General features: G+C 40.0%; 1 protein-coding gene across 2 annotated transcripts in view; it reads left to right on the plus strand.

Annotated features, from left to right (window-relative positions):
• LOC126295444 (uncharacterized) overlaps positions 1 to 3631 on the plus strand; it is a 67100-nt gene extending 63469 nt beyond the window's left edge. For both annotated transcript variants that reach the window (XM_049987944.1, XM_049987943.1), the window contains 2 exons: positions 394 to 566; positions 3373 to 3631. In XM_049987944.1, the coding sequence (XP_049843901.1) occupies positions 394 to 566; positions 3373 to 3460 (261 nt within the window). In that variant the 3' untranslated portion in view covers positions 3461 to 3631. The remainder of the gene's footprint in view (positions 1 to 393; positions 567 to 3372) is intronic.
• The last annotated feature ends 19898 nt before the right edge of the window (positions 3632 to 23529 follow it).

Consider the following 23529-nt stretch of genomic DNA (forward strand, 5'->3'; position numbering starts at 1 on the left):
TGAACTGTTGTCAAGTTGAAAGATTTTCACTAAACTTTTGACCCATACATTATTATTGTTGTTCACTTTTTAAAGCCTTTAATACTTGCTCGTATTTAATATTGTATTGAAATCAAAATCACTTCCACTGTTTACATGAAAGTAGGAATTTAAGAAAAATTATGAAATTTACATTATATATATGTGCCCCACACGTTATTAACAGTACTCATTATGAAAAGCAAAATCCTAAAAGTTAGTAACCAAAAGTGTCAGTTAGCTACTCAGAATCATACAGAAATGCCTGATACTGAAAAGACAAGCTGTATATTTGAGAAATACATATGTATCAGGTCCTGCACTAAATATAGGATCGAATACACCATTCTGACCAATTCTATTTCACTGACACAGGAGAGGGGAGTGGAGCTCGCACGGCTGGCGGTGCACCACGCCCTGACGCGTGAGGGGCAGGCGACGCACCTTGTCGGCGTCAACAGCGTGCGAGAACTGCAGTCCAACCTGCAGATCCTGCGCGACGGGCTGACTCCCACAGAGAAAGAGGTCCTGCGTGACATCCAGCAAAAGTAAGCCACCTCTGCTGTATATTGAACACTGTTTCTGCTCTGTCTAGACTGAGGCACTCCAGGCCAAATCTTGTTTTCTGGCATCGCATATTCCATCTCAGTGTTTTATCGTTTTTTCGTAATTCGGCTCCACTCACCACCCCTTCACTTGGCTGAGTGTCCTGTAATCACCATTATGGTCACAGTTACAGCTTCTGGTTCACACTTTTCATTGAAACACTTGCTTGGTCTCCTGTCTCCACCAATAACTCTCAACATTCAACTCTTCATTGCTATTGTGCAACCCCCAATTTTTAATGGTTTTTGCATTAAAAGTTCAGGCCTTAATACACTTTAAGTCACATTAGAAATCGTTTACAGACAGTGGCTAAGTTCTTCCACCTGTCGTTTGTACATCTGGATACCCCTGTGTAATCAGGAATTGACCGCCAGGTTTCACAAAAGGCCTGATTTAATTTTTTTACAGATTTAGGTTTTTTGTGGTCTGTAAATCAGTAAGGCAGGTTGTATATGTCCGGAGACAACCAGGAAATCTGGGGAAACTCCAGGAATTTTTTCATCCGGGAGAAATTAGGAAAATATCTGGAAATTTTTGGAATTCTGGGAATTTTTCATATTTTAGTTTTCAGTTAAATTTTTATAATTTTGACTGGTAAGCACTGATACTCTAACAAAGAATTGGCCTAGCCCACTACTGCTGAATAATACTGCAGCAATAAGACATAAATGAAAGAACAGCACCAAAATAAAAACTTCAGTTGCAAAGAAAATGTGCCACTTACAACAACAAAACACAGTGCACACCCAAGCATCTGCCGAGAGCGAAATGTGTCAAAGACTCTGCAGCATAGCGAACAACAAACTGCTTTTGATGCTTCTTCCTCATTTAGATGACTGTGTGAAGTCATAACTGTTTACATTGCTAACAGGTAGCACGAAAATATTGTGAACAGTGGCTTGAGAAGTGTTACTTTCAGAGTGAATTTCCTTTCATGTAAGATGAATTATGTTGCACGTGAGAATGTGCGATGAATTTCCTAACTCGCGGCGCGTTACTCTCTAATTCAAAACTTAACACTTAGAAAAATTTAGGGCTGAAAAGACCAGCGATTTTTACCATTACTTAAAATTTTACAGGTACATTTGTGTTTGATATATCCTAAAGGGTAATGCAGGCGAAAAAAGACCAAGTTTCAAAGTTAGTTTTCCATATTCATATTAGTCCTTTCAATTATCCTTCAAAAAAATGTGGAGGGAGTTCTTGAGCAGTTTCACAAATAATTGGATTCTGTGAGGAAAAGTAAGTGCTTGATGGAACACACGTTCGTCCAGGTAACCTACGAAATTTTCGGTGCACAGCAGTGCAAGTTATAGTTGCGCTTGTTAAATATTCAGCCGGTGCAATATAAGCTGTGCTCTTAGGTTCCTTGTAACTACCCTTATGTATATTTAAGCAATTAATGTCATAAATATAATAGAGGGAAACATTCCACATGGGAAAAATATATCTAAAAACTAAGATGATGTGACTTACCAAACAAAAGTGTTGGTATGTTGATAGAGACACAAACAAACACAAACAAAATTCAAGCTTTCGCTACCCGCAGTTGCTTCATCAGGAAAGAGGGAAGGAGAGGGAAAGACGAAAGGATTTGGGTTTTAAGGGAGAGGGTAAGGATTCATTCCAATCCCAGGAGTGGAAAGACTTACCTTATGGGGGAAAAAGGGCAGGTATACACTCTTTCCCTCTCTCTCTCTCTCTCTCTCTCTCTCTCTCTCTCTCTCACACACACACACACACACACACACACACACACACACACACACACACACACACACACACACACACACCTCCGTCCACACATGTACAGACACAAGCAGACATATGTGTCTGTGTATGTGGGGATGGATGTGTGTGTGTGTGTGTGTGTGTACCTGTCCTTTTTTTCCCCCCTAAGGTAAGACTTTCCGGTCCCGGGATTGGAATGACTCCTTACCCTCTCCCTTAAAACCCACATCCTTTCGTCTTTCCCTCTCCTTCACTCTTCCCTGATGAAGCAACTGTGGGTTCCGAAAGCTTGAATTTTGTGTGTGTTTGGGAGTGTTTGTGTTTGTTTGTGTGTCTATCAACATACCAACACTTTCGTTTGGTAAGTTACATCATCTTAGTTTTTAGATATATAAGCAATTAATGTTTGTTATTTGTGTGTTCACACTACTTAACAGTGTTGTTGCTATTGGCTGACTACATAACTTATCTTGTGCTCTAAATATCTGCCATTATTGGCTGGTGATATCATGTGACGTGAGCTATGATTCGCTTCTTAACCTTGATTTTACTACTGTGCTGTTTTTGGTGGAACGTGTGTTAATACTTTTGTAATACAAAAATATGCAGTGTGAATGTTGCCGAATATCAAATATCTTTCCAAAACGTGTTGTTTTTTGCTGGATCTCTTTTCCTAAAGTGCTGGAAAATTCTGTACTGGCATATAAAACCTTCAACATTCACGGACTTGATAAGTTGTACAGTTCCGAGAGAAAGTATGGCACTTAATAGGGAGAAGTTTACTTTCACCCGAGTAAAAATGTATTTTCACCAGGGGAGGAGTGTATATTCACCTGCGAAAAAGTGGATTTTGAATTGGTAAATCCAGGAATTTTATTTCTTGTCTGCGTATACACCCTGGTTAAGGTAAATGCTTGGATGGTACTCTGAAAAAGGACCCAGCAGATATCCACCTGCACCCCGTCAGAGTGCATTATCCCTCACAAACCACATTGTCACTGGCTGCTTCTTCCGCAGGTTCTTCGCCAAGATGCCGGTGCGCCACTGGGAAGGCCTGCAGCTGCCAAAGCTGAAGGAGGAGTGGCGCAAGTTGGGGATGCTCTGACCTGTTTTATTTACTTCCTCCTTTCCTTTGAAATTTAATATTCATTCATTCTGTAATTTGTTTTCACTCAGGTGTGTGTGTGTGTGTATGAATTCAAATGTCAATTACAAAATTCATATCGAATAAAACTCTATTAATTTTCATAATAAATAAATAAATATTGTCCTGTTTTACTGTATTTATAATTCATGACACCTGACCCAAAGATTGTTGGTGCCTAGTTGTAATGTGTCATAATTTTGTTAAGTGCCTGTTGAGAGGCCAGACAAACGTGTGCTTCCTGAAGGGAGGCAGCAGCCTTTTCAGTAGTTGCAGGGGCAACAGTCTGGATGATTGACTGATCTAGCCTTGTAACACTAACCAAAACAGCCTTGCTGTGCTGGTACTGCGAACGACTGATAGAAAGGGGAAACTACAGCCGTAATTTTACCCGAGGGCATTCAGCTTTACTGTATGGTTAAATGACGATCGCGTCCTCATAGGCAAAATATTCCGGAGGCAAAATAGTCCCCCATTCGGATCTCTGGGCGGGGACTACTCAGGAGGATGTTGTTATCAGGAGAAAGAAAACTGGCGTTCTACAGATCGGAGCGTGGATGTCAGATCCTTAATTGGTCAGGTAGATTAGAAAATTTAAAAAGGGAAATTGATAGTTTAAAGTTAGATATAGTGGGTATTAGTGAAGTTTGGTGGCAAGAGGAACAAGACTTCTGGTCAGGTGAATACAGGATTATAAATACAAAATCAAATATGGGTAATGCAGGAGTAGATTTAATAATGAATAAAAAATATGAATGCAGGTAAGCTACTACGGACAGCACAGCGAACGCATCATTGTGGCCAAGATAGACACGAAGCCTATGCCTACTACAGTAGTACATGTTTATATGCCAACTAGCTCTGCAGATGACAAAGAAATTGATAAAATGTATGATGAGTTAAAAGAAATTATTTAGATAGTGAAGGGAGACAAAAATTTAATAGTCATGGGTGACTGGAATTCTATAGTAGGAAAAGTAAGAGAAGGTAATGTGGTAGGTGAATATGGAATGGGGTTAAGAAATGAAAGAGGAAGCTGCCTGGTAGTATTTTGCACAGAACGTAACTTAATCATAGCTAACGCTTGGTTTAAGAACCATGAAAGATTAAACCTGAAGAAACTGCAAAAAGGTGAGAATTTAAGGAGATGGGGGCTGGAGAAACTGAAAGAACCAGAGATTGTAGAGAGTTTCATGGAGAGCATTAGGGAACGATTGACAAGAATGGGGGAAAGAAATATAGTAGAAGAAGAATGGGTAGCTTTGAGAGATGAAATAGTGAAGGCAGCAGAGGATCAAGTAGGTAAAAAGATGAGGGCTAGTAGAAATTCTTGGGTAGCAGAAGAAATATTGAATTTAATTGATGAAATTACTGAGCTATCAGTTCAATAAATCACAGCTGCAAAATACTAACTTGAATTCTTTACCGACGAATGGAAAAACCGAACCTCAGGGAAGACCAGTTTGGATTCCGTAGAAATATTGTAACACGTGCAGCAACGCTGACCCTACGACTTATCTTAGAAACTAGATTAAGAAAAGGCAAACCTACATTTCTAGCATTTGTAGTCATAGAGAAATATTTTGACAATGTTGACAGGAATACTCTCTTTCAAATTATTAAGGTGTCAGGGGTAAAATACAGAGAGCAAAAGGTTATTTACAATTTGTACAGAAACCAGATGGCAGTTATAAGAGACGAGGGACATGAAAGGGAAGCAGTGGTTGGGAAGTGAGGGAGAGAGGATTGTAGCCTATCCTCGATGTTATTCAATCTGTATATTAAGCAAGCAGTAAAGGAAACAAAAGAAAAATTCAGAGTAGGAATTAAAATCCACAGAGAAGAAATAAAACCTTTGAGGTTTGCCAATGACATTGTAATTCTGTTAGAAACAGCGAAGAACCTGAAAGAGCAGCTGAACGGAATGGACAGTGTCTTTAAAGGAGAATATAAGATGAACATCAACAAAAGCAAAACGAGGATAATGGAATGTAGTTAAATTAAATCGGGTGATGCTAAGGATATTAGATTAGGAAATGAGACACTTAAAGTAGTAAAGGAGTTGTGCTATTTGAGGAGCAAAATAACTGATGCTGGTCGAAGTAGAGAGGATATAAAATGTAGACAGGCAATGGCAAGGAAAGCGTTTCTGAAGAAGAAAAGTTTGTTAACATCGATTATAGATTTAAGTGTCAGGTAATCGTTTCTGAAAGTATTTGTTTGGAGTGTAGCCATGTATGGAAGTGAAATGTCGACGATAAATAGCTAAGGCAAGAAGAGAATAGAAGCTTTTGGAATGTGATGCTACAGAAGAATTTTGAAGATTAGATGGGTAGAGCACATATCTAATGAGGAGGTACTGAATAGAATTGGGGAGAAGAGAAATTTGTGGCACAACTTGACTAGAAGAAGGAATCAGTTGGTAGGACATATTCTGAGGCATCAAAGGATCACCAGTTTAGTACTGGAGGGCAGTGTGGAGGATGAAAATCATGGAGGGAGACCAAGAGATGAATACACTAAGCAAATTCAGAACGTTGTAGATTGCAGTAGGTACTGGGAGATGACGAAGCTTGCACAGGATAGAGTTGCTTGGAGAACTGCATCAAACTGGTCTCTGGGCTGAAGACCACAACAACAACAACAACATTTGTCCACAATATGTTACATTTGTTTATATTGAGGGTCAACTGTCAATCCTTGCACCAAGCGTTGATTCTCTGCAAGCCTTCTTGTATATCACTATAGTTTTATAGCATTGTAAGTTCTCTGCATATAACATTATCCCTGGAAAACTTTCAAACCACCTTAAGGTATGTGGCCGTTGCTATTTATGGTATAACTATAACCTCCTCCCCATCCCGCATCCCCCTTTACATTGAAAAATGAATGATACACGGGAAGACAGTCAGTAAGCCATAGTTTTAGTGCAAATGTCTCTGATTTTTGTGTCCCAACCATTTTGTGACTTTTTTTAAGCACTGAACTATCTTCATATGTGTGTACACTGTTTCGCACAAGTGACTTTCTCATTTGATCAAGTGTTCATGGCAAGTGAATCTACTGCAATACTCCTGGGGTATCATTCCTGTACTGCCCGTCCCCAGTAGCTGAATGGTCAGTGTGACAGAATGTCAATCCTAAGGGCCCGGGTTTGATTCCTGGCTGGGTCAGAGATTTTCTCCGCTCAGGGATTGGGTGCTGTGTTGTCCTAATCATCAACATTTTGTCCTCATCGACGTGCAAGTAGCCGAAGTGGCATCAAATCAAAAGATTTGCACCCAGCGAATGGTCTACTCGATGGGAGGCTCTAGTCACACGACATTTACATTTTTTATTCCTGTACTGCAGTTTCCTTGCCAAGACTGGTTATAAGTGTTTGGATTTCAAAACTTGGTGTGTTGTGTCTCCTGTGAAAGCTACCTGTCCTCCTTACAGAAAGTCAGAATATAGAGACATCAGTAAGGAACTAATAATCATTCCAAAGTTTATCTATAACAAAAGCCAAAATCATAATGAGCATCTTATTTGTACTTGGTTCCACAGCTTCGCTATATTTTTCAAAGGAAAACATTGTCCATTATGGGTTGTATAATTTTCCATTTATTTGCTGCTGGCCAATTTCAACTGTATAATGATTATTGAGCAATATCCAAATTATCTCTATGCATCGTGCTGCAACAGATGAAATATATGAATTAATCCATCGTCAATCCGCATATGAAACCACACAAAAATTAACACACAGTGTATCAAATGTGAACAGAAAGTTTATAACACGTGTGAGAGAACCATGTATAATACAGCTTAAGTGTGTATTTGACATCCAGCAACTGAAAAACTGCATTTTCCATATGTGAATCTCAACTTATTCTCTTCATGCATCAGTATACATTCTGCCACTGTATTTTTTTTTTAGTACTTTGTAAATATACAGGGTGATTATTAATTCAACTTTCAAACCACTGTAGAAATAATACCACTGGTCAGAGCGATGTCCAATTGCAAAGGAATATTATCAGAGAAGGGGGAAAATACACTCCTGGAAATTGAAATAAGAACACCGTGAATTCGTTGTCCCAGGAAGGGGAAACTTTGTTGACACATTCCTGGGGTCAGATACATCACATGATCACACTGACAGAACCACAGGCACATAGACACAGGCAACAAAGCATGCACAATGTCGGCACTGGTACAGTGTATATCCACCTTTCGCAGCAATGCAGGCTGCTATTCTCCCATGGAGACGATCGTAGACATGCTGGATGTAGTCCTGTGAAACGGCTTGCCATGCCATTTCCACCTGGCGCCTCAGTTGGACCAGCGTTCGTGCTGGACGTGCAGACCGCGTGAGACGACGCTTCATCCAGTCCCAAACATGCTCAACGGGGGACAGATCCGGAGATCTTGCTGGCCAGGGTAGTTGACTTACACCTTCTAGAGCACGTTGGGTGGCACGGGATACATGCGGACGTGCATTGTCCTGTTGGAACAGCAAGTTCCCTTGCCGGTCTAGGAATGGTAGAACGATGGGTTCGATGACGGTTTGGATGTACCGTGCAGTATTCAGTGTCCCCTCGACGATCACCAGAGGTGTACGGCCAGTGTAGGAGATCGCTCCCCACACCATGATGCCGGGTGTTGGCCCTGTGTGCCTCGGTCGTATGCAGTCCTGATTGTGGCGCTCACCTGCACGGGGCCTTACACGCATACGACCATCAATGGCACCAAGGCAGAAGCGACTCTCATCGCTGAAGACGACACGTCTCCATTCGTCCCTCCATTCACGCCTGTCGAGACACCACTGAAGGCGGGCTGCACGATGTTGGGGCGTGAGCGGAAGACGGCCTAATGGTGTGCGGGACCATAGCCCAGCTTCATGGAGACGGTTGCGAATGGTCCTTGCCGATACCCCAGGAGCAACAGTGTCCCTAATTTGCTGGGAAGTGGCGGTGCGGTCCCCTATGGCACTGCGTAGGATCCTACGGTCTTGACGTGCATCCGTGCGTTGCTACGGTCCGGTCCCAGGTCGACGGGCACGTGCACCTTCCGCCGACCACTGGCGACAACATCGATGTACTGTGGAGACCTCACGCCCCACGTGTTGAGCAATTCGGCGGTACGTCCACCCGGCTTCCCGCATGCCCACTATATGCCCTCGCTCAAAGTCCGTCAACTGCACATACGGTTCACGTCCACGCTGTCGCGGCATGCTACCAGTGTTAAAGACTGCGATGGAGCTCTGTATGCCGCGGCAAACTGGCTGACACTGACGGCGGCGGTGCACAAATGCTGCGCAGCTAGCACCATTCGACAGCCAACACCGCGGTTCCTGGTGTGTCCGCTGTGCCTTGCGTGTGATCATTGCTTGTACAGCCCTCTCGCAGTGTCCGGAGCAAGTATGACACACCGGTGTCAATGTGTTCTGTTTTCCATTTCCAGAAGTGTATATGGCAGAAGAAAAATAAGTAGTTACAACATGTAACAATAGATGGCACTGTAAGCATCATAATTTAATAGTGGTCAACTACAAATGACAAATAAATCATAGAACAATGCCTAAGGTGTGTGTTTGTCGTGCATGGGTGTACAGGTGCGGTAATGTTAGTTCACAAGGCCATCCACCACGGCAAGGTCATATCACATCAGATGGGAAAAATCGATTTTTAATTGTCCTGTGGCCAAAGACCGCATAAAAAGCATCAGTCAAAATCAAATTGGATTATTAATTTCCATGTGTCTGGCGCAAAACATGTTCAATATGCTGTCCACTGTTTTCTGCAAAAAATTGAAATTGAGAAACAGCATGTTCCACATTCTGAGTGAAGTGTTTCCGGGGTCACGTTCAGAATGTGTTGCAGAGTGCACACCTTCAATGCAGCTACATTTGCAATTGGAACACTGAAGACAACATCTTTCAGATAGCCCCACAGACAAAAGTCACACAGATAAAGACCAGGTGATCGGGATGGCCAGGCTGTAGGGAAATGGCAGCTGATAACTCTATAATTTCCAAAATGGCGCTTCAGCAGCTGCTTAACTAGATTTGCAATGTGCAGAGGTGTGCCATCTTGCATAAAAATGATGCCGTCCACATATCCACGCTGTTGGAGAGCTGGAATGACGTGGTTGCACAAAAGACACTCTTAGCACTTGCTAGTGACGGTACAGGTTACAGGACCAGAAGCGCCTGTCTCTTCAGAAAAAAAAATAGGAATATGATAAATGATGCCATAAATCCGCACCACACAGTGACCTTTTCAGCACGAAGTGGTACTGGTTGATTTTCCGTTGCCCGTATTCAACAATTCTGTGTATTGATACATCCTGTCAGATGGACGTGAGCTTCATTTATCCACAAAATCCTCCATGGCCAACCATTGTCCACTTCCCTGCGAGCAAGAAATTCTAAAGCAAAGGCCTCTCTTGCTGGCAGGTCAACAGAAAGCAACTCCTGCACATGAGTAATTTTGCATTGATAGCAAAGAAGGATGTTTTGGAGAATTTTATGCACCGTGCTCAGGAATACGTCCAGTGTTCAGGCAATTCTCCGTGCACTACACGTTTGCACTCCACCACTCGTCTCCTCCTGCATTTCTGTGGCCACTGCTTCCACTGACGTCAATTTGTTTCCTCCCTCTACCAGGCTGCACACCAAAAGAACCTGTCTTTTTGAATTTCCAAATCATTTTCTGCAGACCCATGGCAATCATCAGACCAACACCTTTTTTCACACTCTTCAGTGTCTGGAACTTTTGCAGAGCGACATGTGCACAGTCATCATTCTTGTAATACAGCTTTACAAGCAGAGCATGATCCTCCATTGAGACAGTCATGGTGAACGTCACAGATGTGAAAGGAGCATGTTTATATCAACTTCAATGGGTCGTGTGCACGACAGAAGTTTTCATTTACGTATTCTGACACATACAGCGCCAATTATTGATCAATTTTCACACCCTTTTTTCTTCTGCTATACGTTTTCCCCCTTCTCTGATAATATTCCATTGCAATTTGAAGTCGTTTTGACCAGTGGTGTTATTTCTACAGCATTTTGAAAGTTTAACTTTAATTATAATCACGCTGTATTTCACAAACATGTGGTGATAACAATGATCTCATCAGTTACTTGGGTACAATCTGCCAAAGCTGGGAATTATTATTTCATACTAATCTGGCCAGAATCACTCAACTACTGTCATAGATTAGAGTCATTTGTTGAGTACTTTTGTCTGCAGTAGAGAAGCAATAAGCAGCAGAGTGTTATGATAAGCCGTGTGAGGAGTAACCTTCCGCAGTAAGGTAGAAAATTATATGGAATGTATTTTTATGTCAGCGACAATTTTCTACTGTCTAAATTTACATCTTATGTTGGCGTTTTTTATATACTTGTGGTTTTTTCTATTTTTTTATCATGTATTTCATAGGTTTGAGTGATGCGCAAATGTGCTTTTAGCATATTTTCTAGACTGACATGTGTATGATCTTTGCCTCTTGAAATTTTAAATGATTACATGGTATATCAGTTGTGTTTTACACTTGTGGTGAGCAAAATTTGTATCTTCTGAATGAAGGAATTCAATTTGCTGTTGTCACATCAATTCATATATAACTTCCAAGTCAGCAATGTCAGTTATTCTCCAACACAGAAACTTCAGCCTTTAGCAGAATTATTTTTGAAGTTTGTTTCCTTTATGTTTGTTTGTTCTCTTCTCCTTTATTCTATTGCTTCTTCATTCTTTGGCGAATTAATACAGTTTATTGTATTCATTATGACCTTCATTAGCATTAAAGATTGCCATAAATTATGGCCAAGTTGTTGACATGTGTGTTTCAAATCTAATTTTGTAACATCTGTTTTCAAAGCTAAATGTGTATCTTGTATTGTTTTCTTTTTCTTTTGTTGTAGTTCTATAGAAGACTGTAAAGCACTAATGTTTGTGAGGAGCTATGGATTTATGAACAGTTTTTTGGATGTTTTGTAGCTACATAATGTGGACGTCTGAAGGAATCGACATTTTGAGATGTTCTATTTTTTCAGGGCCTGGGTGCTTAATGTATTAATGACTACACATTATTACCATGTGTTATTTTGTATCCAACTGTTTACCAACAGTGCTTTGCTACTTTTTTTAAGTATACATACAGAATTCACAACAGATGTAAGTTAACCTAAAAAAAGCTGGATCCACCTGTTGTTAAAATTGAAAGAGAATTACATTGACTATGCTTTAACTCAACAAAGAGAGATGTGAACAACCAAACAGTGTTGTACCAACAGTCATATAACAATAACAAAAAGATTTTAAGCAGAAACTGAGGATATGGTCAGCTTACAAAAATGTATGTGAACTTAATATGCTGTTTAGTGAGGCAGTTGCCTTTAAACACTAACAAATTTTCCTGTATGAAAGCTATGTTATTCACTCTAGTACACAATGGTAAATTATTTTAATTAAAAGAAAAAGCACAGGCAACAGAAATAATGTACAGTATAGTTCAATAAATTAATTTGAAACCTTAGTTTATTTGTCCCATATTCCAAACATATTACACTGCAGTTGATTCTGTTACTTTGCTCATGCCATATCTATACAACAATTCACATTACTTAATATGTACTAAGCAATATCCACCGTATAAGTGTGCAATCGTTATTTTTCACTTCTCAATACTGTATTTGGTTATGTACACCATATTCCAGGAAAGCAGTTGTTGTCAACTGTCTTTGCTTGTAAACTTTAAATTTAGCTTAATTTATGTCTGTTATTGCTATGGATGATAGGAATGTCATCAGTGTGCTCAGATCTACACAACTTCTTTTCTGAATCAGCACCAACCTAACTTTACAAAAATTTCTTCAACTAGAGGCATTACTGACAGGCAAGAAGCAAATATCTTTGCTGAGTTTCAAAAGGGCACAAACATTTGTGTTCCAGCCTGAAAATAGGTTTGTAAACTCATTGTTTTAACTGTCCATGTTCATACATATCTCAAGCTCATCTTCCTGTTTCAAGCTGGATGCTCGCCAATTTTGAAATATTTTCTTTTGTGAGAGAGGACACGAAATCTTCAGTTCAGTCGAAAGCTTGGAGTTTTACCCTGAATTGACGCGGCACGTACACCGAGAGATTTTTATTCAAGAAATACGTTGTGAAAGACTTCGTAGCCATATTAGTTTCCTCTACGGGGAGGATATAGCACGCAGCGTTTGTCACCTGGAGAAGCTGCGCCTGAAACAGTCTCAGTTGCTGAGCAATCTGGCTTTTTTACAACACTGTCATGACAAGGAGGTAGTACCAAAATTTGCAGTCGCCAAACATCGCATCAGAACCGCTGCAGTAAACAGAATTTTACAAAAACTCTGGTTTCCCTTTTACAAAAGACCAGCCATGCTATTGTGAAAGAGAGGATACATTGTCCTAGCTCTAATGCTGTACAGATTTATTTTGTTTTTGTTTTATTTAATGTTACATCGTTGAGCTTCTGTAAATATTGTTTGTTTGAATCGATAACATAAAATTGTATACTCCTTTCTTTGTTAATACTTTGATGTCATGATTTGATTCTATGCAATGTAGTATATCTGTCATTTAAATTCTTTGTCCCATTTGGAGGGAACAAAACTTACTGTATATAATTGTAATTTCTGTGTGAATAATTATTTGTAGAACTACTAATAGGTGCAAATGTTTAGTTTCATTTAAAATGTTTGTTTGCTGTTATGTAAACTGCTGATCCTCACTCAGGGTTCTTAGTTATTCTGTATGTAAAAGTTGTTGTGGTTCCCCCTCGGGAACGGAACTGTGGAGCGCTCGCAAATTGTGGTTGGCATAGGTAGAAAAGGTGGAACAAGAGTCAGTCGGGGATGAGCTACTGATCTGTGCACTGCCACGCAAAAGTGGCATATTGTCCTGGTTCCGAGAGAGGCTTTTTCTGTTACTTTCCAATGCCTCGGATGGATGGATGGATAAATGGCTGGAACGATTCTGGAACTGGTATCCATCATCGCCACCAAGAAGAGACAAAGTCCAGCAATTCTGCCTGCAAATCCGCCTACCAACATGCAGTTGCCACCGCATTGCGCAATCACTGTAACGGAATAGTATAATAATGTACAGTGAAGGATCAGCTTATTGGATGTGTTAGAGTGCTCAAATATAAGGTAACATAACTGAATTTATGTACATACCTTGATTTTTTCCCTATCACAACACCCCTCAAGTTCCTCTCCATTTGAACTATGATTACCGAGTGTCCTAGTTTGTGGAAAAAAATGAAAGCCTCACATTAAATAATGTTGTTTGATCTTTGGTAAGAAGGGAGTGTTCAGATTTGCTGTAGATTTAGTGAAATTGTGGGAGGTAGTAAATGTAGTCTTGTGAAAGCCTCCCAGTGATGGAAATAGTCTAATATATAGTTTTGTGGGGTTTCAAAGTCACCTATTTAATCATTTACTTGCAAGTAGAAGACCGTGGCTGTTTCTTTTAAAGATTAAAAGTTCATAAAACTGAGGCTTATAAAGTTTTGTTTAGTTAATGATCATAGTGCTGTCTGTAGTAAATGTTAAAAGGTGATTCAGTTCCTTGTAAATTTGTCAACATTGTGTCTCACTGCAGCAAAAGTTGTGAATTGCATTTGTGGAAAGTTATATTGGCTTGCTAAGCACCAGTTTCTTTCGGGTATTGAAAGTGCATGTTATTAGTGTAATAAGATCCACAGGTTATCCTTTACCACTATTTATGAAAACAATAATATTTTTATTCAAAAGGCAGTGAGAAGTAACCTGTTAGTGAATTCCAATTAACTTTCATTTTAAATAGTAAATTATTTAACTGACAGACTCAACCCATTACCAGCTCAATTTTGCAGTGAACAACATTTATAATTATATGTCAACTAGGAAAGTGTTTGAAAATTAGTACTTAACCTGTGTCCAATTAATGATTCTGCAGTAAATGTTAATAGTAATGTTATAAAGACCATTCAGTTTGAATAAGCCTTGAAAGTAATACTGTGTTTCGGTATCTGTTATATTTTTGCAAATAGTTTGTGCTGCTCTAGTTGTTAGCTTCAATCTTACCGTAAATATATGTACGTGTTAGAGTGAACTGCACTCGCGTGTGGCCAAGTATAGGTTGTTTTTGTCCATTAAAGTTACTCATACCTACTTTCTTAAACGAGAACGTTAATCTTTCTCTTGCCTAATTAGGCTGGTGACCGTTTTCCTTATTCTTTAAACAGTATAGCTAGGCAAAAATATTGTTTGTTACTGTTCGAATATTTACGTAATTCTGACTTTCATTTCCGATAAGCCATTTCCGGTCAACGTAACAAAATTCCTCTCAAAAGGTAACACTGCTCTGTTGCATTATACCATAACTGCTATAACAAGGTAGTTTTATTTCACAACCTGCCTCAAACTTTAAGATTATGGTACAGCAGTAGCAGACGGTAGTGTTATAACGTCATACCAGGTATGAACTAGACATGAACGCTCGCCTGTTATTTAGTTGCCATCTATTTCTGGCCGGAGTCCTCTCACCATTGTACTGGGAATGGGTGGATATGACTTTGGTGGCAGACCAACGAGCCAATTTAAGCAGCACTACGGCGAAAAAGGCCGATACATTTGAGCGGCTTAACCGTGATCAAGGAACTACTGGGTCCAACGGCATTCACCGCACCGTTATCAACTTCTCTGACAAGGAACTTGATGAAGCTATCATCTCGGCTCTCAGTAAAGGATTGAACTTTGCCCCAGCTCCACGTAAGTTACCGGTGGTTGAGATTATTAGTGGAGTGGAACAAGCAGTTCGTCATCTTCCTCAAGAAGCAGCAGATGATGTAAGGCTTGCTACTAACCAGATTTTAGCGACATCCGAGCAGAGAGGAGAGAAAAGGACTAAAATTGTTGCAGAAGGATGAAGGTCTAGATGTTTTGCCTGCTGACAAAGGGAACGCCACGGTAATCCTCAATGCTACAGATTACCACAAGAAAGTTGGATTGTTAGTGGAGGACAGCCCATACCAGACTCAGACGGGATCCCACATTGCTGCTCAGCAGGAAGACAAGGGAGCTACCAAAAAAGCTCTGGCCTCTCCGATGAACTGGTGAAGAACTTACAGCCGAGAGCATCTAGGCCACCAAGACTGTACGCTTTGCCAAAGGTTCATAAGGAGAACGTCCCGTTCAGACCAATTGTTAGTGCTATTGGCTCTCCTATGTACAGGCTTGCAAAACACTTAACTAAATTGTTGGTGCCTATACTTGGTCACTGCCCACATCATGTTAAGAATTCAAAAATGTTTGTTGATATCATAAAACAAATGAAGATAGGCCCAAATGATATCATGGTCAGCCTCGATGTGGTTTCTCTGTTCACCAAAGTACCTGTGGATGACACATTACAACTGCCGGCTGCTCATTTTTCCTCAGAAATTTTGAAGTTGTTCCGGCATACCTTGATGACCACTTATTTTTTATACAGTGTTAATTATTATGAAATGACGGATGGAACAGCCATGGGTTCGCTACTGTCACCAGCAATAGCGAATTTTTTCATGGAGGATTTTGAAGAACGAGCGTTGAGCAGTGCTCACCTCCACCCATCACGCTTCACAGACACGTCGACAATACTTTTTTAATCTGGCCACACGGCAGTGACACGCTGCAGCAGTTTGTCGAGCATTTAAATGGTGTACATCCAAACATAAAATTTACATTGGAGGTAGAGAAGGTTGGGAAGTTACCTTTTTTAGATGTTGGTGGAGCAAAAGCCGGATGGACGACTGGGCCATTCTGTGTACAGGAAGCTAACCCATACAGACTTATATCTGCATAGCCACAGCTTCCATCATCCGTCTCAGAAGAGAGCTATGCTGAATACTTTAGTACACAGAGCCAGGACTATTTCCGACAAGGACCACCTCAGTCCCGAGATTAACTATTTGATGACTGTTTTAAAGAGGAATGGTATTTCTGCCGGTGAAATTAAATCAGTATTGTCCAAGAAAGTAAGACACAGTGCCGGCCATATACAAGAAGAGGACCAACACATATCGTGGCTTCCTTTTTGCGGTGCTACAACAAGCAAGATAGGCAGAATCCTAAAGAGGCAAGGAATAAAATCAGCTTTCTGACCACCAAGGAAAATTAAGGAAATGTTGAGACCAGTTAAAGATAGTCTCGGCCTAAGAGTGCCGGGAATTTATACTATTCCTTATGTGGGCCAGTCTGTAAGAACCATTTCCAACTGCTGCATTGAGCACCGGCGCCTCCTGAAATACAGGTATTTGGAAAAATCAGTAGTAGCTGAGCGTATCCTGCTTAACAAGCATAAGATTTTATTTGAAGAAACCAGAGTAATAGCCAACACATTGAATTACTGGGACTTTGTGATCCGGGAAGCAGTCGAAATTAGACTTAGCGATAATAACTTTAATAGAGACAACGGTTATGCACTTAGCAACACTTGGAAGAGTGCACTGGACAAAGAAAAATTGCAGACAAAAACTTCCCACACTTTACCTCCTGATTCAAGGGATGGCGCTGCAAGAAAAACGGGGTAGAAACTACATCTATGGAAGTAGAGGGCACCACGTCGCCACACGCCATATCGTTGTTGCTATGAAGTATTCCAGCCAATCAGAAGCCATCCTTTGCATATAAAAGTGGGAGCCTTGCTAGTTCACGACAGTCAGTTTTAGCCCTGACGACGATCATGGAGGTAGTGGTCGAAAGCTTGGAGTTTTACCCTGAATTGACGCGGCATGTACACCGAGAGATTTTTATTCAGTTAATAACAACATTGTTATTTAACATTTGCTGCACATCTTGATGAATTTTTTCTCTTCTTTCTTGACACAAAACTAATCATTCCTTGAAACAGGAGTGCCAGAATATTTCTGCATAATGAATGTTGTGTAGTTCATTTAGAACTTTCTGTTTTATAAACAGTTCTGCCCTTCCCTTCAGCTTGCACAGTGCCACATTGTTGGTTGCAGCTTGGCAGAGATCTAACAATTTCAAAATCCATGGCTCTAGAAATGGTAGTGTTGGCTTATTTTCATCTTAAAAATCACCTGTGTACACACTGTTCCACCTAGTTTCTACAGCCTGCATTGAAGTTTTCTGTAATCTTGCCACTAAGTAAGGTTGACATCTGAGATGTCTTACAGACACAGTCTAAGAACAGCAACCAGGAAGACTGTCTGAAGTGATGCTACTCCATTATATCACCCACCTGCATTCTGATAGACTCACAAAAAACATTATGAAGGCGTGCTGAGAAGTCATTCCGCACGCACCTTATTCACCTGATCTTGCACCCTCAGATTTTCACCTTTCCCACCCTCTGCCGAGCAACATTCAAGGAACTTCCTTTCCAGATGAAAATGCACTCCAAACATGGCTCGATGAGTTCATCACATCAAAGCAACTTGACTTCTACAGTTGTGGATTTGAAGAGATTCCCCACCACTGGAAAACTGTTATAAACAGTGGAGGAGAATATATTACTGATGACTAAAGCCTCTGTTAAGTGTATCTGTTGTGTTTATTAAACTTATGGAAAAACTCTTATAACTTATGCACCACCCTAATACATGGAAACTGACGAGTCGAGGTGCATAGATGTGTAAATATGCTAGCTACAGATTTGACATTTTGGTCTCATACATGGTACCTAAGTAGCAGTATGTGACAGTTTTGCCGCATTGCTGCCATCAGTGAGGTAGTGTTATGGGGGTTAGTGTTATGGCCTAGCTCCCAGCTGATGTTGATACATTACAAATGGTTCAAATGGCTCTAAGCATTATGGGACTTAACATCTGAGGTCATCAGTCCCCTAGACTTAGAACTGCTTAAACCTAACTAACCTAGGGACATCACACACATCCATGCCCGAGGCAGGATACATTACAACCCAACTGTAAGTGAGGATGTACATTATCACAACAAAAGCTAATTGATGAAGGTACATCCACACCAGACACAGGCAGTTCACAGCAGACAGCTTTACTCTTAATCTTACACAAATTTGTGTTATGCAATCACAAACAAATTAAATGACTTAGATGTACCAGAGGAAGGGATCAACGGGCAAACACGTAATGAATCTGTGTGTATGAAATCTGTAGGCACAAACTCTGGTAGCACTAGCAAGTGTATAAATTAACCAGACAGTTCAGTTCCGCCTGCCTTGCCCTCAGAAATCCATGTTAATCCTTTGGCCTACAAACACTTTCAATCAATACTGGCCCGTGGTATAAATTTATGGGGTTATAGAGGTAAGATCAAAAAATGTTTATTCTACAAAAGTGCTTAATAAGAATGTTATGAAAAGATGATTGTTAAACATCTCTAGAAACCTCTTCACGATCTTAGGATTCTTACACTTACATTTCAATACATTTACTCCCAAACGCTATCTGTGGTTAATAGTAAGTCGCAATTTAGGATGAAGTGCGGCATTCGTAAGTACCATACTAGAAGTAAAAATAATTTTCATAGAGAGTATACATTCTAGCCTTCAGACTGGACTTTTATATTCTGGTGCAAAAGTCTTTAATAGGTCACCATTGGATTTTGGGCAGGGAACTGGAAATCCCCAAACATTAAAACTCAAGTAAAAGGTGTGCCTTATCAGTAATTCCTCCTAGAATTTGTCAGAATCAACAGTGTTATTTAACATTTGCTGCGCATCTTGATCAATTTTTCTCTCTTCTTTCTTCACACAAAACTGATCATTCCTTGCAACATGGGTGCAAGAACATTTCTGCATAATGAATGTCATGTAGTTCATTTGGAAATTTCTGTTTTATAAACAGTTCTGCTCTTTCCTTTAGCTCACTCACTGTCACAACATTGGCTCCAGCTTGGAAGAGATCTAATGATTTCAAAATCTATCTCATTACAAATGGTGGTGTTGGCTCATTCTTGTCTTCAAAATCATCTGTGTACACACTGATCCACTGAGTTTCTACATCCTACTGGAAGCTTTTCCCTAATCTCTCTACTAAGCCAGATTGTTTCGTAAAGCCTACTAATTTACATACCATCAAGATGGAGTCATATGCTACACGAATCTCATCCATTAAGAAATGTTCATTGGATGTGTGCCTTATTGCTGTATTAATACAGTGCATCATGCATGGTAGATGTTTTTGTACTTTTACAGTTTCCTTCATGTTAGAACCCTGATCTGTAATGAAAGTAACCTAACTTAGTTCTGAGGAACTGATCTGTAACTCTGCCATTTGTTCATATATTTCTGTAACGGTACGTTCACCGGTCTTGGCACTATCGGCGAACCTTGTAATTCTAAGTACAGTGCTTTTTAGTTTCCATTTGTTCATTGATTCCTCAATAATGCTGGATGTGACAGTCAAGTAAACTGTCTAGTGATAGCTGTCTGTCCACAGATTATACATAATTGAGCAACAGTTTTCAACAGTTGCATCTTTCACTTCTAGAATAAGTTAACTCCTGATTCAATCAGCCAGATTCTTAATATGTCCTGCCACAGACTTTGGGGAAGGCAGTACTTCTAGGGCAGTGATCTGCCTGTATTTTGCCCTTATATTTATCACGAGCTAAGCTTATGAATCCGTCACCACTTGCAATGTTAAAGGGTCAGAGAACTGTTGCACACATCTAAACACATTTGCCCCAAACGGACATTATCAGCGCTGGCAGCTGCAACACTTTACAAGTGTTTATCATCCTTATATTGATGGCTATTCACTCCAGATGTGTTTTCCTTATAAACAAGTTTGAAGTCATGAATATAATCTCAAAAGTCAAAGTAAAATCATCTAGTGGCTGGGATGATATATCACCCACATTACTTAAAGAATGCAAAAATGAGTTAGTAAAACCAATAACTCATCTAATTAACAGTTCAATTGGACAGGGGACCTTTCCAGAGCTTTTAAAAATCACTGAGATACAACCAGTGTATAAAAAGGGGGCTATCACCGACATAAATAACTACCGGTCAATCTCTTTGACTTCAACATTTGGCAAGCTGCTTGAAAGAATAATTCTCGATCAAATGGAATCCTTCATCTGTAAATAAAAACCCTTAGACAAAACACAACATAATCTACAATAACAGCATTAGCATCTTTCTTCCATGAACTACTGAACAGGCTGGATGAAGGAAACAAGATCTGTCTAAAGCATTAGATTCTGTGAATCATGCAGTACTGTTATACAAGTTTGAAAATTATGGGATAAGAGGAGTAGCTCTAAAATTACTAAGTTCTTATCTCTGTGATAGAAGACAGTGCACAAAACTAAATTATAAGAATGAAAGTAAGATCCAAACAGTAAAGTCAGCATCCAGAACTCTCAATTGTGGACTCCCCAAGGAAGTATACTTAGACCAATCTTGTTTATAGTATATATTAATGATATAACACAGCCACAAAACTCCAAACTAGTGAACTATGCTGCTGATACATCTTTTATTAGCTGGGGCTGTACAGAGCGGGCAGCATTCCAAAGCAACAAAGAGAACTTTGAAATGATCACAGAATATCTAACAGTGAATAAGCTTACACTGAATAAGGACAAGACTGTAGTAATAAAGTTCTTGCTACATTTTAATAATACTCATACTTTCTACAGTTGAAACATCTGACCAACATAAGTTTTTAGGCATATTGATCGATGAACACCTCACTTGGAAAGAGCATATCGGCTCCACCTGTAAAGGGTTTCTAGTAATATTTACTTACTAAAATGCCTTGGAAATATAATAGCTCCCCTTGTCCTTAAACAAGTGTATTATGGGTTAATACACTCTTATCTGCAATATGGGATCGAGGTCTGGGGTGGGGCACCCACTGTCAATATGGATCGCATTTTCAGGCTTCAAAAGAGAGCAGTTAGGATAATTGATAATATAAGCAAACGCCAGTCCTGTAGGGACTATTTCAAAAATTATAAATTACTGACTGTGCACTCATTGTATATATTTAAGACCATAATGTTTGTAAAAGAGAACGAGGAAAATAGTGTAAAGAACAGTGACACCCATAATTACAATACTCGAGCCAAAAGTGACTATCATAGAATATGGACTAATAAGACAGCTAGACCACAGTCCATATGTAACTGGGAGACAATTCTATAATAATTTGCCAAAAAAATATAAAGCAACTCCAAGGCAATCTTTTCAAGGGCAAGTTGAAAAATTTGTTAATAGAAAGGTGTTTATACTCATTAAAAGAATTCTGAGCTGCAGTACTGTTAGTTTATTCTTTTACATACTGCAGTATATTATTGGTGCTATTGTTATAATTGACTAATTGATGTATATAATCATTACGTATGGAGTGATATATAATGTTCTAATGTCTTTATAACATTATTGCATACTTGGTGTATATATTCATTCTTGGTATTATTATTATTATTATTATTATGGTTTGTGCTGAACACAACCACCTGGAAGGTGTGTACCTCTTTCAACAACCACCTGAAACAGTCATAATAAACATATTCATGTATGTTTTCAAAAAAATAATTTTCCAAATCTAAGTATTCTAGTGGTTATGATAATATACCAACAAATTTAATCAAAGACTGCTCATGTGAGCTGAGTTCTACTTTAAGTCATTTGTGTAATCAATCTCTTATCAGTGGAACATTTACAGACTGGCTAAAATATGCTGAAGTTAAGCCTCTTTACAAGAAGTGGAATAAAGAGATACCATCAAACTGCCAAAACTGCCAACCAATTTCACTTTTGCTGCAATTTTCAAAAGCATCTCCTTAAGCATCGGACTGCAAATAATATATTGTCCAAGTCACAGTCTAGATATCTTATGGGTTCTGATATAGAGAAAGCTATTTAAACGTACAGTGAAAATGTACTTAATTCATTAGATAACAGTCTACTGGCGTTTTCTGTGACCTGTCAAAAGTGTTTGACCATGTTAATCACAGCACTTTCTTCAGTGAATTCAAGTATTATGGTGTCACTGGCAGTGATGCAAAATGGTTTGGTTCTTATCTAAATGGAAACAAATGGTGTCAGCAAAATACCTGTGCAGTGAGCAATCAAAGCGACTGGAAATTAATTACATGTGGTGTTCCTAAAAGTTCCATCTTGGGTCCATTGCTTTTTCTTGTGTACATTAATGACCTCATGTCTGTTACATTGCCAGATGCTAATTTTGTTTTGTTTGCAGATGATACAAACATTGCACTAAATAGCAAGTCAACTACAAAACTGTTAGTTTATTCTTTTACATACTGCAGTATATTATTGATGCTATTGTTATAATTGGCTAATTGATGTATATAATCATACATATGGAGTGATATATAATGTGCTAATGTCTTTATAACATTATTGCATGGAATGATATACACTCCTGGAAATGGAAAAAAGAACACATTGACACCGGTGTGTCAGACCCACCATACTTGCTCCGGACACTGCGAGAGGGCTGTACAAGCAATGATCACACGCACGGCACAGCGGACACACCAGGAACCGCGGTGTTGGCCGTCGAATGGCGCTAGCTGCGCAGCATTTGTGCACCGCCGCCGTCAGTGTCAGCCAGTTTGCCGTGGCATACGGAGCTCCATCGCAGTCTTTAACACTGGTAGCATGCCGCGACAGCGTGGACGTGAACCGTATGTGCAGTTGACGGACTTTGAGCGAGGGCGTATAGTGGGCATGCGGGAGGCCGGGTGGACGTACCGCCGAATTGCTCAACACGTGGGGCGTGAGGTCTCCACAGTACATCGATGTTGTCGCCAGTGGTCGGCGGAAGGTGCACGTGCCCGTCGACCTGGGACCGGACCGCAGCGACGCACGGATGCACGCCAAGACCATAGGATCCTACGCAGTGCCGTAGGGGACCGCACCGCCACTTCCCAGCAAATTAGGGACACTGTTGCTCCTGGGGTATCGGCGAGGACCATTCGCAACCATCTCCATGAAGCTGAGCTACGGTCCCGCACACCGTTAGGCCGTCTTCCGCTCACGCCCCAACATCGTGCAGCC

Source organism: Schistocerca gregaria, chromosome 11 (assembly GCF_023897955.1).
Source record: "Schistocerca gregaria isolate iqSchGreg1 chromosome 11, iqSchGreg1.2, whole genome shotgun sequence".
In the NCBI taxonomy this organism is placed as follows: domain Eukaryota; kingdom Metazoa; phylum Arthropoda; class Insecta; order Orthoptera; family Acrididae; genus Schistocerca; species Schistocerca gregaria.